Below are 13,814 nucleotides of genomic sequence, written 5' to 3'. Positions count from 1 at the left end.
TATATAGTTCTGCCCTGATTTGCCTTACACAATGTAACACCACAGAAAACCTACTTAGATCAGCAAATAGTATCTGCTGTAATATTTTTCACCTCCCTGCATGGGCCTTGCCAGCCTTTGCTGTGTATGTGACCACGCTGGACAAGTGAGACCAAGATGTTGCTGATGCTTTTCTGTCAGAGAGATTATAATTGTATGCAAGTGTTTTCAGATTGCTGCATGATATGATACAGATGTGACTGGGATCATAGATCTTAAGGCTGGTGTGGAGATTGACCCTGCTCCACAGGGGGAGTTGAAAAAGATGAATGAAGACCAGGATGATGGACAATCTTTCGTCCTTTCCATGTGCTACTGCAACTTTCCTTCCTCATGACGGTTTTGCTTTATTAACTTTACAAACACTTTTTAATCACGTGCTGCTGAACAGACAGGTATTGTGAACTAAGTTCCAGAGGATTTTGAGAAAGACTGAAACATAATATGACAGGAGAGGACTGAGAGCAAATGGTTGCTACTGAAGGTGCTTGTGATTTATTCTGCACTCTGCGAGCCAGAGGCCAGGGCTGTGATGAATATGACCTTAGCTCCCTCTGAAAGGAGAACTGATTCTCTAGCTGTGAAACAAGCTCTGAAAAGTGAAACAGTGGTAGGGAGCAGGAAGAGAGAAAGAAAAGGGGGGAATGAAAACTCTATTAGCTGCCTCTGCCACAGGAATTCATCAGTGCTTGTCAAGACAGCTGCCCTGACTAGGCAATGAATTAGTTTCAAGTGTCTGTGTGCTAAAGCAAGCAAGGGGAACATTAATACTCCCTAATCAAGGGTTGTGTTGGCATATTCCCTCCGTTGTCTCCCTTCTGTTATTCCATCCCCTACTGGAGACAGAGAGACAGAGCCGAGAAAGACAGGGAAGAAAAGCCTGGTTAGCTCTGTTGTTGAGTGTAGCTTCTTCCTTTGAGATACGTAGAACTTCACCTCTCTTATGGTAGCTGTAGAGTTTGATTCCTATGTGACAAGCTGGGCTGTGGTGCTTTAGATTTGTTGTAATGTGGTCAGATTTTGTGGAGAGTGAGAGAAACTGTTGATGCGGTCACCAGAGGCAGGTCTCAACACTGCTGTAAAAGTGACACGCCGACAAGAAAGTAGAGTTTGAGATCAACCCAAAGCAATCCCGAAGCAGAGCTGGCTTCTTTTTGTTTCATTTTCAACAGGATTTCCAGCAGCGCTGGGAGTTTAATATGATTTCAGCGCTATACCACTGTGCTTTCAAGCAATAGACGAAGCCATGCTAGCAGTTAAAACCATATCACTTTTAGTAAGAGACCAGTGCTTTGAAGAGGTTTTCTGTGACTTTAACAGCAGCAGCCGTGCCCAGCACTCCAGACAGCACGCTGTTTGGCCCTGTGCTCAGCTGCATTCGTGTGGACCTGCAGTGTGGTCATTGTGAGGATATGAATATATTGGCTTTCCAGAGTCTAGCTTAATGCAATGTACAGATGACAACAAGACCCAAGTAGGTGAACAGTCCCATCTCCAAGAAGGCACATAAGCAAATTAAGTGTGACCAAAAGCTTTAATTCGAAAGGCAGAAGGATTAGGCTGTTTGATGAGCAGATTTAAGGGTGCAGGCAAGGGGAACAAAAAGAAACACTTCTGGCCAAGCGTAATAATCTTTGAAAATGTTCTTTAAACCCATCTCCCTGTGACGTGTATTTTCACTGCACTTCAACCCAGCATCTTCCATCCCCAAGATTAAGGGCTTTTATCATGTATCCTCTCTCTCCCGTGATTGCTGCTTGATATTTTTTGCTTTTGACGTCTTCTTCCGCACTCGTCTTTTTCCTTCTTTTTTTTTACTCAAAGTGGACTTTAATAGGTTTAGGAAATGTTACATCTTAGTGCACTTCCAGACAAGTGTATTACCACTCCACTAAAACACTCCCTCTCTTAAACAAAGTTGTCTGATTTAATCCCTGAAGGTTTCCTTCCAGCATGTTAGATAAGGCCCACCTCAGTGAATTCGTTGTTTATGGATTTCGTAACTTTCCTTTTCCTTCCTTCTTTTCAGACTTTTCATACGCCCAGTTTGGGTGACGAGGAATTTGAGATTCCTCCCATCACACCTCCACCTGAGACGGAGTCTGGTCTGGGTCTCTCAGAAGTGGACTCACCTTTCCCAGCAATGCCAGAGCCCCCAGGTCCGCACAGGGGTCCATTAATCCCTCAGTTCCCCCCTCAGAGCCTGGATCTGCCCTCTATTACCATCTCACGCAACATGATGGACCAGGACGGGATGTCTGTCAACAACGGCCAACCAGTGGTGAGAACCTCTATACATTTATACCACTAGTAAATTGAGAAGTCTATTTATTTTCTGCAACTAGAGAAATGTTATCCTCATTTGTCAACACAGAAAAATCCTGCACTAGCGCTGCTACAGCATGTGTCCTACTTGTAGCTGCAGCCCCAGATGTGGTAACCAAACTAAAAGATATGGGTATACTACTGGAGACCCCTGATACCAGGAGGATACAGTCCTTAAATGAGCCCTTTTTACTGAACCACGATGTCACCTTCACAGTTTTTGTACGCCTCCTGTTGTCAGTGCATCTGGCACAGCATCTGGCCTTGTTTACAACACAGGAGGTATATGATCACATTGAGTAAATGTCATGATATTATGTTACTTACTGTGAGGATTTTTTTGTAAAAAGCGCGCACACCGTGGATGATCCCCCTCTGTAAGGTGAGCAGATGTGAATAGATCACAGGTGTTAGAATACAAAGCGCATTCAGCCCCAGAAGGACAATGAAAATGGGACCCAAAAGTGCCACAGTTTCACATACTCATATTTAATTCATGTTGCCTCCAGAAGTCTGTTTTTTTTTCTTCTGTAAACGCTGATGCATGCTTCTGTCCAGTGTCTCACGAGGTCTTCAAAAAAAAAAAGACACGTTTTGTGTGGAGTTCAAGATAAGCTTTGTCTCTGCGTTATAGAGAATTACCCTCCTTTTGAGGTGTTGACGAACATATTTTTAGCCTAATCCTCCTTTCCTCTAACACAGATGGTCAAACACGGAACAGTAGACGAAGTAATCACTCTCTTTATGTTGATACTGTTATGTGCTATAGATTGTGAGATTGTTGTCTCGGGGTGGAAAGGCATTTTCAAATGCCACAATCATAGAAGCATTGAGGAGGAAAAATGGAAATGTCACTGGCTGACTAGTTGTCTTACAGACCTATTACAAGAATGGAAGATTCATTTAGGAGAAAAGAAATGAAAGGACAAAGGCATGAGCGGAGAGATGATGATATTGATGCTGACTTTGCTTTGTGAACCACAAAGCACCGAAGAAGTGCCATGATCATTATAACTGTATGAATAAATGAAATGTGTTTTAGACCCCCCACCTCTCTCCCCCTTCTTTGTAACACATTTGTTGAATCACATTGATATTAGAGATATTTATTTACATTCCATATGGGAAGGGGCTATAAAATTTTACAGCTCTTTTTCCTGCTTCCATGCTTCTGGCATGTAAAATAATTGCCGCTTTTAAAATATCTCTGCCGCATACAGTAAGTGAGCCCCAGAAGGCTTTTGCCTAAAGAATTTTCATTTCATGGTCAGTTAAGCTTTCTACATCTGGAAGAAACAGAACCTTGACACAATTACATTCCTGACTGTTCTCACGACTTGCTGGAGGATTAGATTTGATTCTCAAACATTATTCCTCTTTAACACCATTTGCATGGCTCATGTCTCTGATTGTGCAGAGACTCTATTAAAAAGTGAGGGGAGAATATGGGTTTCTGCTCCCTGCCTCGTGGCATTGTCGTCGGCACACCACTCACTCGTTATCAGTCATCACACATTGTACCGCAGGAAGGCTTGTGGTGGCCCTTCATTTTTCCTGTAAATGGGATTGATCCCCAAAAGTCTTGTGACAATGCCTATAGAAATTCTATTCATCTGTGGTTTTATCTTCGTCTTGAAAAAAGAACGCAACTTTTAAATGAGATAAGTAACGTCGCCGTTCGCAGTGCATACTATATACAGAGACAATGATTTACGAAGGCCCTAAGAGGGGTGTTTTGTCATTTTGTCAGCACACTGATAAAGGGATGACAACCTTATATACATGATTACATTCTGTGTTATTTGTTATGGCTGCAGGGGCAAACAAATAAACCGTGCACTATTGCAATTACATTTTTCATCAAGCCACCATGCTCATATTTCCCAAACACTTGTCTTGGTTTTCTTTTCTCTGTACTAGCTTACTGGTGGAGAGTATTTAGTGTGTGTGAAAGCCTGTCTCTTATCAGAACTTAATGAGAAACCCAGCCAGTGAATATACCTGGGCTATTTTCAAAAGCTTCTTCCATGTCATTGCATTGCCAAGTGTTCTGCTAATTCCTGTCCCCATAACGTTCAGCGTATGTCTTGCAAATTGGCCACAGATGCCGAGCTTCTACAAAGAGAAATACATTTTCTCAGCTGCAATGTGCCTGGCAAGCCCTGAATCTGAAGTCATTATTTATTTAATCTGCTCTCCTAACAAGCTTCTGACTCTCATTTTTGTCTCCCAGCATGTGTCCTCCTGATTTGTGATTGAGTCTCAATAGTGCCAAATAGTACTGGAGTTAGAGCTGCCAGTATTGCTTTATTCACAATTTCTTCTCGATTTTCTCCCTCCTGCACAGCAAGGGTCTCTGGGTTCTATTTCAAAAAACACCTGGTGCCTTCGCCACATTTTAGGTTTTTTTTGACACATGTAAGCATATACTGAAATGGGTTCTGTGTCCTCCATGATTGGATTCAAAACCTACACTAGTCAACTAGCTGTATTACATGTTAAAATCAATATTTAGGAGATATGAGCCCTGCTATCTTATAACATTTACCGCTATGTGGCGATGCATTATATATTTTTCATTACAAACTGGCTGCTTCACATGTCATTAGCTTTACAGCGGCATAGATATGCTAATATCTAACACAAAATAGCGTTTGGACCACATGCATCATGCAAAATGAAAGCGAGGCTGAAAAAGCCATTTGCAGTTTGTTGTTCACATGATTTGATATGCCTTGATATTGTGGAGATTGCCAGTGAGTATAATACCCTTGGTTTTGACTGGTCAAAAACCACTATATCCTGAATCAAATGGAAAATGTGAGCACTGTTGCAGAAAGCATGTTTTTCTACACTTCCCTCTTATCTCCCTTCCAGGCCAAGAAGCACTGACATGAGTTGTACATCAATTTAAGAGAGTGGATTTTTTTTTTTTCGCTTCGTTTCTTTTTTCTTTTCTCTCTCGACAGACAGCTATTGTGACATATTGGGTCAGTCAGAAATGAAAGATATTCATGCAGGCATGCAATACTTGTAATGAAGTCTCAGCTTGACCTTCTGCATGATTGATTCTGTAATTTACTTTTCTCAGGCAGCTCTCAAAATGAAATGATGTCATGTTGGACAAGTTTTAAATACCCATAATGCATCAGGAGAAATGGTGGAACGGGGTACGGGGTCAGCGACTGTACCGGACCAAAGGGAGGGAACCTCCCGGCCTCACAGTGTGGGGGTTGGGGGCTGAATTGGGGGTTGGGATGGAGTGGGGTGGGGGGGTAAGTCGGGGTTATAGGTTGGGGAGATAGATAGACTGAGTTTGCACAACACAGAGAGAAAGAGAGAGAAGTATGTTTGACTGAGACAGGGCAGGGGAAAGAAAAACAATTTATCTTCATGCTATTATAGCCTTTACTGCCATTCAGAATTCCATTTTTCTCATTTGGCTTAAGCACAGACTTCAGCAGGTTGCAGAAAATGGAGGAAAAAAAATAAAATGATGTACCCGTTTAGAAGCAGAGTAAAGGAATATGTGCAGAGTGCTGATAAACTATCTTTAATAGGACTGACCTTTCATGCTGGCGAAAGTTACTGGGGGATTCATCCTTATAATTACCATATAGATGATTTTACCCCTCTCCTGCCATGGAACATTTCCAAGAGCTCTAGCATTGATTGAATGGAAATGGAACTTGTTAACATTCTTTTCAGCCTGTTACAGCTTAGTACATAGTGCCACTGTTCATAAATTCTCCCCAAATTCTGATTTCCAATATCTTTAAGAACAGACTGGAACTTGCTTTCATTGACATCGGTGTTGAGATTTTTATCACTTGGTGAATGTATAATGTTGCATTCTGAGTCCAGCTGCTGTGTTTATTGGCCTGCGTTTATTGTGGAAAAGGTTTCACACTTTGTCAATAGTGGGGTATTTTTTTTTCTCATCTTTTCAGAAAGCTTTATGTGGCTGTGTGGAGTGTTTGCTGTGTAAAGAGTGGATGAAGCCAACAGTAATGTACAAAACAAGCTCTCTTTTTTTCCCTTCTTTCGCAGCATATTGTTAACAGCATTATGTTGATGCCAGCTCTTTCAGCTTTGACATTAAAAGTAACACAATGGGGAATTTTACAATATGAATTTGCAAAGGAATAAAAATCTTTATCGATTACAGAGTAGATTTCAACTTTTCGTTAGTGTTTTACGTACAAACACACGGACAGACAAGACACGTAGGCGCACACACAGTTCTGACTGAGGAGGGCACATCTGGCCACTGTGTACTCAAGATAAGGACTTATTTGCAGATTTACGATGACTATCAAAATATCTGGTTAGATGTCTGCTGTGACTGCTGACAATACTGCAATCAAAATGCAAATGAGAAGGCAGAGGGACATAAATAAACAACCTAGTACCAGATTCATATTCACAATCAAGGCAACTGTTACTTAAAATGATTTCCTTCACTGGTGTGTTATTAGCTGTGTTATCTTTTCATTCAAATCAGATGTGCCAAAGCCGGTGTTTCACTGACGTAACTGTCTTCCCTCTTCTGCAACATGAAGTGAACAACAAAATTGCTGCTACTCTGGTTATGGCTATAATATGTGATGATATAAGAAGAAGAAGAAGAAGAATAAGAATAAGAAGAATAAGGATTTAGAAAGCCGTTGAATGTGATATGATTAAGTATTTAACTGTGGTCATCATGTGCATATATCTTTGTTTTTTTAAATGCATAACATCCAAAGGGCATTTAGAAGAAATCACCATATTCCAAACAAATGGCAGAATGGGCCATTGCTCTAAGTCAAAACTACATCATTTGGGATTGGGCAAAAGTGTTATTATACAGATGGCCACGACTAATGAGCTCAGTGTGCGCGCCTTTGATGTTCACAGCGAGCAGAGAGCAAACTGCAAGCCATCGTGTTCTCAGTAATGAAGATGACAATAGCTATTGCAACATGGCGGGTTGCAGATATGTGTCATTTGGTCACAGGCTTGTTTATTGCAGCTTTTATTTGTGAGAGAACTGAAAGCTTCCGTATTTGAAGAATCACAACAATATGTCTTCAATTTCTTCCCCACCTTTGTCTCACCTTTCGCGCAATCTTCCTCGCACATGTAAATATAAATCCGCTCTCACTTCATAGATTGTGTTTATGATAAGCAGTAGACATGGCATATGAGAAAGAAATGGATTGTAGATCCAATATGTTTCTGTCTGAAATGGTGTTACAATATTGTTTTTGAAGACGGGCATTCATAAGGTTCTTTCAATAAAGCCAGGTGCGTGGGTTTATGATGTGTTGATGTTGGGAGAGATTGAGTTTGTGCTACTGAATACCAGATGGATGTACCCAGGGAGAACAAATCACCTTTTTTGTTGTGTTCACGTCCCCTCCCCTGTTCCATGTCAGCTCTGCTGGCTCTCTGATCAGTCTTCCCTCTGGGGAGCTGGCAGGCTTCGTAATTTCACCCTCACCACAATCAATGCAAACATGTTGCCTACACCTTCTCTAAGACTCTTTCAAGAACTGAATGTTTTATCAGGAGGAAAGTGCCAGAGATTTGGAAAATGTTATTACATTATACCCTCGATGGTAGAAGGGTGGGGACCTGTCCAAAGCTCTTACTCTTCATACCTTCAACTGGTTGATTTATGGATTTGATTCTATATAGAAGTTTTTTCCCCTCTCTGAGTTCTAACTTTAAAGTTACATTACACTAAATCATACAGGCTCATGGCTGCCTCAAACTGAACTGACATGTAGGTGCATGCATACAAACTGCGGCTGTAACAGTCTTTTTATTGTGACATTTCAAGTTATGTATCACAGTGCAGGGGGAACCGAGTCCACTTTTCCCCTCCGGGGACCAGGCAGTCAAAAGCTGTGTCACAGATTTCCATACAATAGAGTTTTGAAATGAATCAACTGAGCTGTGTAGCCATCTATTGCTGGCTTATAAAGTAACTCCTCGGGTGTCAAGATAATTCATCATGGCCTGTAATAGAGATATTTAAGACCCAGGACATCGTGACATGTGATCTGCCACGTAACAATCCAAAGAATCCATTGACCTGATTTCCTCTCTGGTAAAGGGATACAGCTTCATGATCTTCATACGCTTGGCAGCAGGGTGTCATGGCGAGGACAGAGATATCTTTGTGCAGCAGAGTGAAAGCAGAGGAACACGGGTCAGTATTCCATTTAATATTATATGATTTGCTTTCTCATCAGCCCCTCTCTTTGCTTTTTTGTACCACAGAATGTGGGGCCAGGCCACCTTCGCCAGTACCCACCCAACCCAGCCATGGTGATGAAGTCCATCATCAGTATGAACAGCTCCAACGGGATGATACCGCGGAATCAGCTCACCACCATCAACCAATCCCAACTCAACGCACAGTTGAGCCTAAACATGGCAGGACCCAACATCACCCACACTTCCCCATCTCCGCCTGCCAGCAAGTCCGCCACGCCGTCCCCCTCCAGCTCCATAAATGAAGACGACCAGGACGACGGCAACAGGGTGAGGAAGAGGAGTTATTTGTTTGATGATTGTTGGGAATTAACTAGCTGATGTTAAAGAAATTTTTTTCTAAAGTTCTTCATCTCAAAAACTGCCGTCATTGCAGGTCATTGGAGAGAAGCGACCAGCCCCCATAGATCCCACAAAGAAGCCCAAAACTCCTAAGAAGAAGAAGAAGAAGGATCCCAATGAGCCTCAGAAGCCAGTGTCAGCTTATGCCCTATTCTTCAGAGACACCCAGGCGGCCATCAAGGGTCAGAATCCCAACGCCACCTTCGGAGAAGTGTCCAAGATCGTGGCCTCCATGTGGGATGGTCTGGGAGAGGAGCAGAAGCAGGTACTACAAAGTTTAGTCATTCAGACCATTCAGATAAATCATGTGGCATTGTTAACAGGGATACAGAAAGTTCAAGCAGAAAAAAAATGTGTATTTACATGTATGTGGAATATATACAGTGCGGTATCTGTGTGTACTGTATGTTGCCATAGGTGACAGAAGTTATCTCTAATTAAAAAGAACCTTTATTTGTCCATTCACACGTACCTTTGTGTCATCACAGGTTTACAAAAGCAAAACAGAAGCTGCCAAGAAAGAATATTTAAAAGCCCTCGCCGCATACCGTGCTAGCCTGGTTTCCAAGGTGAGAAACTGTTTCTTCTTTTCACCTGAAAAATGTGTGAATCTGACAGTACAGTGAATTGAATTTCTCAGAATTCTTTGTAATATATTATTCACTGTGAGTTTGTAGAGAGCTCTTTTGCAATGACAGAAGGAACTGGAGCAATTTAAGAACAAAATCTACAGTATACTTATATTTGGAAGTATTCTTCAGAGGTGGAAAGTGTGGATTTGTAGATAATTTCTGATGTTTTTTTTTTTTTCTCCATCCAGGCTGCAGCAGAATCAGCTGAGGCCCAGACTATCCGCTCAGTGCAGCAGACCCTGGCCTCCACCAGCCTCTCCCCAGGTCTGGTGCTGCCTTCACCCCTCAACCAGCACCCCTCCATGTCATCAGCATCCCAGGCCCTCCAACAAGCCCTACCACGGGCCATTGCCCCGAAACCTCTGCAGATGAGACTAGGGGGCAGTCAGATCGTGACCTCAGTCACAGTTTCCCACCAGAATATGTCCTCCGGGATGCCACCGCAGCTGCTTGGCCAGATGGGTGCCGGAGGAGGCATGGTGGCGGGTGCCCAGTCTACAGCGGTGTCTCAGATGAGCCCACCCATGCAACCGGTGCAGCAGCATGCAATGCAGCAGCTCCAGCAGCAGCAACAGCAGCAGCAGATGCAGCAGCACCTCCAGCACCATCAGATGCAGCAGCAGCAGATGCATCACCAGCAGATCCAGCAACAGATGCAGCATCAGCATTTCCAACACCACCTCCAGCAACAGCTGCAGCAGCACCACATGCAGCAGCAGCAACAACAGCAACAGCAGCAGCAGCAACAGCAACAGCAGATGCAGCTGCAGCACATGCAGTTGCAGCATCAGCTGCATCAGCAGCAGATTCAACATCTGCAGCAGCAACAACAGCAACAACAGCAACAGCAGCAGCAGCATCAGTCCCAGTGTTCCCCACCCCAGCACTCTCCTGGTACACCCCATTCAGTGGGAGGCTCCGCATCGCTCGGCAGCCCCCAGCCAGCCCCACAGCAGCAACCACACCCCTCCCAAATCCAGGCCCACGCCCAGGTCCTGTCCCAGGTCAGCATTTACTGAGCCAAATGGAAATCCTATCTCAAAGAACAGGAATAGAATAAAAGCATCATTCCACGTTGCTTTTCTAAGTTGCACTTAAGAAGTGTATAAGATTTAGAATGTTATACAAAGAACTTTGTCCATTGTTATAGACGGATATGCACACGCGTGTACAGGAGGTAAACATGTTAGCTGAGGTTTTGTCTATAAAATAGGCTGAGCTATGACAGAAGCCGGTTAGGGCGAGCGCCCAGTGATTGTTTATTTGTTTGTTTTGTGAGGTCTTTCAGTTATCAATTTAAACTGACTGGGCACACAATGTGTTGAAAGACGTGTGTCTTTCACTGTTTTATTTAACAATAAAGCTTTATTTATGAGGCCAGAGTTGTCAGTTCACCGCAGCAAAAGGACATTTTGAACACGTTGTAACAAAAAGGATTTTTATCAGCTCTTGCCTGGACTGAATGACTCACAGAATCCTTGCCTAAACCAGTAACCCACACACCAGTCTTTGTTCCCACACTGGCCAGTATATAACGAGACTTTCTTTACTCCAGCCTTTCCTCTTTCACCAATCATTCTCGCAGATGTAACTGTTCAACAACGGCATGGAGGAAATCGTTGATCAGATCGCCGCACGTTGGAGGCCCGGTGATAGCTGAATGCATTTAAACTGTGCCACAAATGCAGACAGTGTCTTGAAGAATAAGGGGAACTGAAAATAAAAGGTCTTGGGATGCAGATCTCTGGATGAATGACTGAACAGACTGAGACAGAGACTGCCATAAATCATTTATGTCATCACATCATCAAACTGTAGCTGTAATCTGCTGTACATGTTTTGTAGAGTGGGGAGAGATGAGACCTCCTTTATCCAGTAATCTATCCTCCAGGTGATTTGCCCAAAAGCGTGTAACTGGCACCCCCACCCCCTCCAAAAGAAAAAAGAAAAAAAAAACCTTCTTTAATCTATTTGTTTTTACTTCAGATGTTTAACAATTAAATTATGTTTTTATTTTGTGTAACAAAGGGGATATTTTATGGTAAATACAAATTTCCGGATCAAGGAAAGATGGTTTGGGGACTGATGTATTTTTACTCTGCTCCTTGATACTGTCATTGTTTTGAAAAAGGAAAAAACAAAACTAGCAGAGCCAGTTTGTTGCACTGCCAAAGCCAACTGAAAAGGCATCGGAGGTATTTTTGCCAGCTGTATAGAAGTCCCTGAAAAAACAAACAAACAAAAAAAAAAAAAAAAAAAACAGAAAATGTTGTACATTTTTCATATCACCTGTTGTAAAGTTTTAATATGTGAGGCTTTAATTAAAACATTGTTAAACGACCTGTGGATTGCTATATCACATAGTGCATTTCTGCTCTTTTATACTTTTTTATGAGTTACAATAGCAGCGATTAATTCTGTTTGTATTTTGCTTACAAACCAACTGCTTCTGAAAACTGTCCATAGAATAAATGCATATCGGTATGGAGCCCTAGAAAAGTTGTTTCCAGCTCAAAACAGGAGAAGTAATTTAATGTTTGAGTTTTTGCTGGGCCATGAAGTCGAATCCAGAGACATTCCATCACTAATATGATAGTAGCCATAATTTTGTATGAAGTATTATATATTTCTTTGTGTCTCTGTTCAAAATTAAACTATCAATCACAAATATTTATTTGAAGGAATCGGTTTATTTCAAAAGTTATATCAGCCATAAATTTTTTATGAGGTATTTCTTCACATCTCCTTGTTAGCTATTGGAAATAAATACACTGATAAATATTCATAGCACTCAGTTCTTTGCGAGATATGCAAAGTAAATTTGTATGTTTTCTATTGATTAATTCTATAAGAGGAAAAAAAAACTTTGCAGGGATATATGAGCATTCATGTTGGCATTATTATAGTGTGTGCTGTTTCTCAGTGCTTTGAATGGAAGTCCATTGTAACTGTGTGTAAAAAAACAGTGTTGATACTGGACAAGGTCAGCATGTAACTGGTACTTGTCTCAATAACAGTCCCCTTCTCACACACCAGTGCACTGGATTCTGCCTCTTTCTTACTCCCTTCAAAATCGCTTCATTTCCAAGACATCCCCAGGGGTTTGCTGAGCTCCCTTGAATAATATGGTGAGCGGGGGAGGGAAAGCAGGCAAACAATAATTATCATATCTTCACAAAAGGCTGTGAATCCACTGGCCCAAAGAAGGGCCCTCTTTTTTTTTTCCACAGGCAGCTGAGACATTTTAAACACGGGTTAATGTTAGTTACAAATTAGGAGCGAGGATCTGCTCCTGTGCTTCTGTGATAGCAGCCTGATAGAATTTTTAAATTTTGGTTTGTTTTCAATTAGTTAGTTTTAGAAAAGCATTCGTAATTTGGGCTGAGGCCTGTCGCTGCCGCTGCTGCTGCGGTGATTGGCTCTTCAGCTCGGTATGGAAACGATGCCCATTTCTCTGCCTTGATTAATTGCAGCATCTGTCCTGTCAGAAGCCCGAGTGAAGAGGTCTGCAGGAAAACTGCAAATAAGTGCTGGCAACAGTCTTAAAGTGCTTATGATGAAATGAAAATTAAAAACAGCAAATGCCGTGCATGACCTGAATCTCAATACAAGGGGAGAAGAGGAGAATGTGAGAGCGGGTGTCCATGGATACCAAACACATGCTTTAAAAACACACAGTAATGAGGCTCTGGGAAATCGCTGTTATTATTCTGAACAGATTCACAGCAGAGCCCATTAATAATGCATGGAGCTCCTTGTTATTCCATAACCCCTCAGTACTGCGGTCACTGTGTGTACAAATATCTCACAGCCAGGGTTGGAGTTATGGGACTCTGCAATAAAAAGGTTACAGATATTTTCAAAACATTGCTATACACACACCCATAATTTACAAGGATAATACACTGCACCTTCTATAACAGGGATTGGTTTAATTTGAATAGGTGAATAAATAAATTTCACCTGCTTATTCAGTGGACTTTGTCTGTTGTATCTGCAAGATAAATATTTTTTTTTTCACCGTATGATATGATCATAGAGGCATGAAGCAATCAATATCACCCATGCTCTTCTTTCTTTCTGTCCTCATCATTAACTAACGCTGATGAAATGCATGAAGGGCACTATGACATTAATATGTCATTTGAGTAATGCAATCATGAGGTGACCTAATTGTCCTCCTCCTCCCCACTGAGGTCAGTTGCTCGGCAC

At 42.0% G+C, this 13,814-nt stretch overlaps 1 protein-coding gene across 1 annotated transcript in view; it reads left to right on the top strand.

Annotated features, from left to right (window-relative positions):
- The window catches only part of tox3 (TOX high mobility group box family member 3), a 41,482-nt gene extending 28,845 nt beyond the window's left edge, over positions 1 to 12,637 (top strand). The window contains exons 3-7 of the mRNA XM_041062349.1: positions 2,069 to 2,320; positions 8,635 to 8,898; positions 9,005 to 9,235; positions 9,459 to 9,539; positions 9,791 to 12,637. Coding sequence (XP_040918283.1) covers positions 2,069 to 2,320; positions 8,635 to 8,898; positions 9,005 to 9,235; positions 9,459 to 9,539; positions 9,791 to 10,621 — 1,659 coding nt within the window. The 3' untranslated portion in view covers positions 10,622 to 12,637. The remainder of the gene's footprint in view (positions 1 to 2,068; positions 2,321 to 8,634; positions 8,899 to 9,004; positions 9,236 to 9,458; positions 9,540 to 9,790) is intronic.
- Positions 12,638 to 13,814: the final 1,177 nt, after the last annotated feature.

This window comes from Toxotes jaculatrix, chromosome 1, assembly GCF_017976425.1.
Source record: "Toxotes jaculatrix isolate fToxJac2 chromosome 1, fToxJac2.pri, whole genome shotgun sequence".
Lineage (NCBI taxonomy): Eukaryota > Metazoa > Chordata > Actinopteri > Toxotidae > Toxotes > Toxotes jaculatrix.
This window is presented reverse-complemented; position numbering and strand designations above follow the sequence as displayed.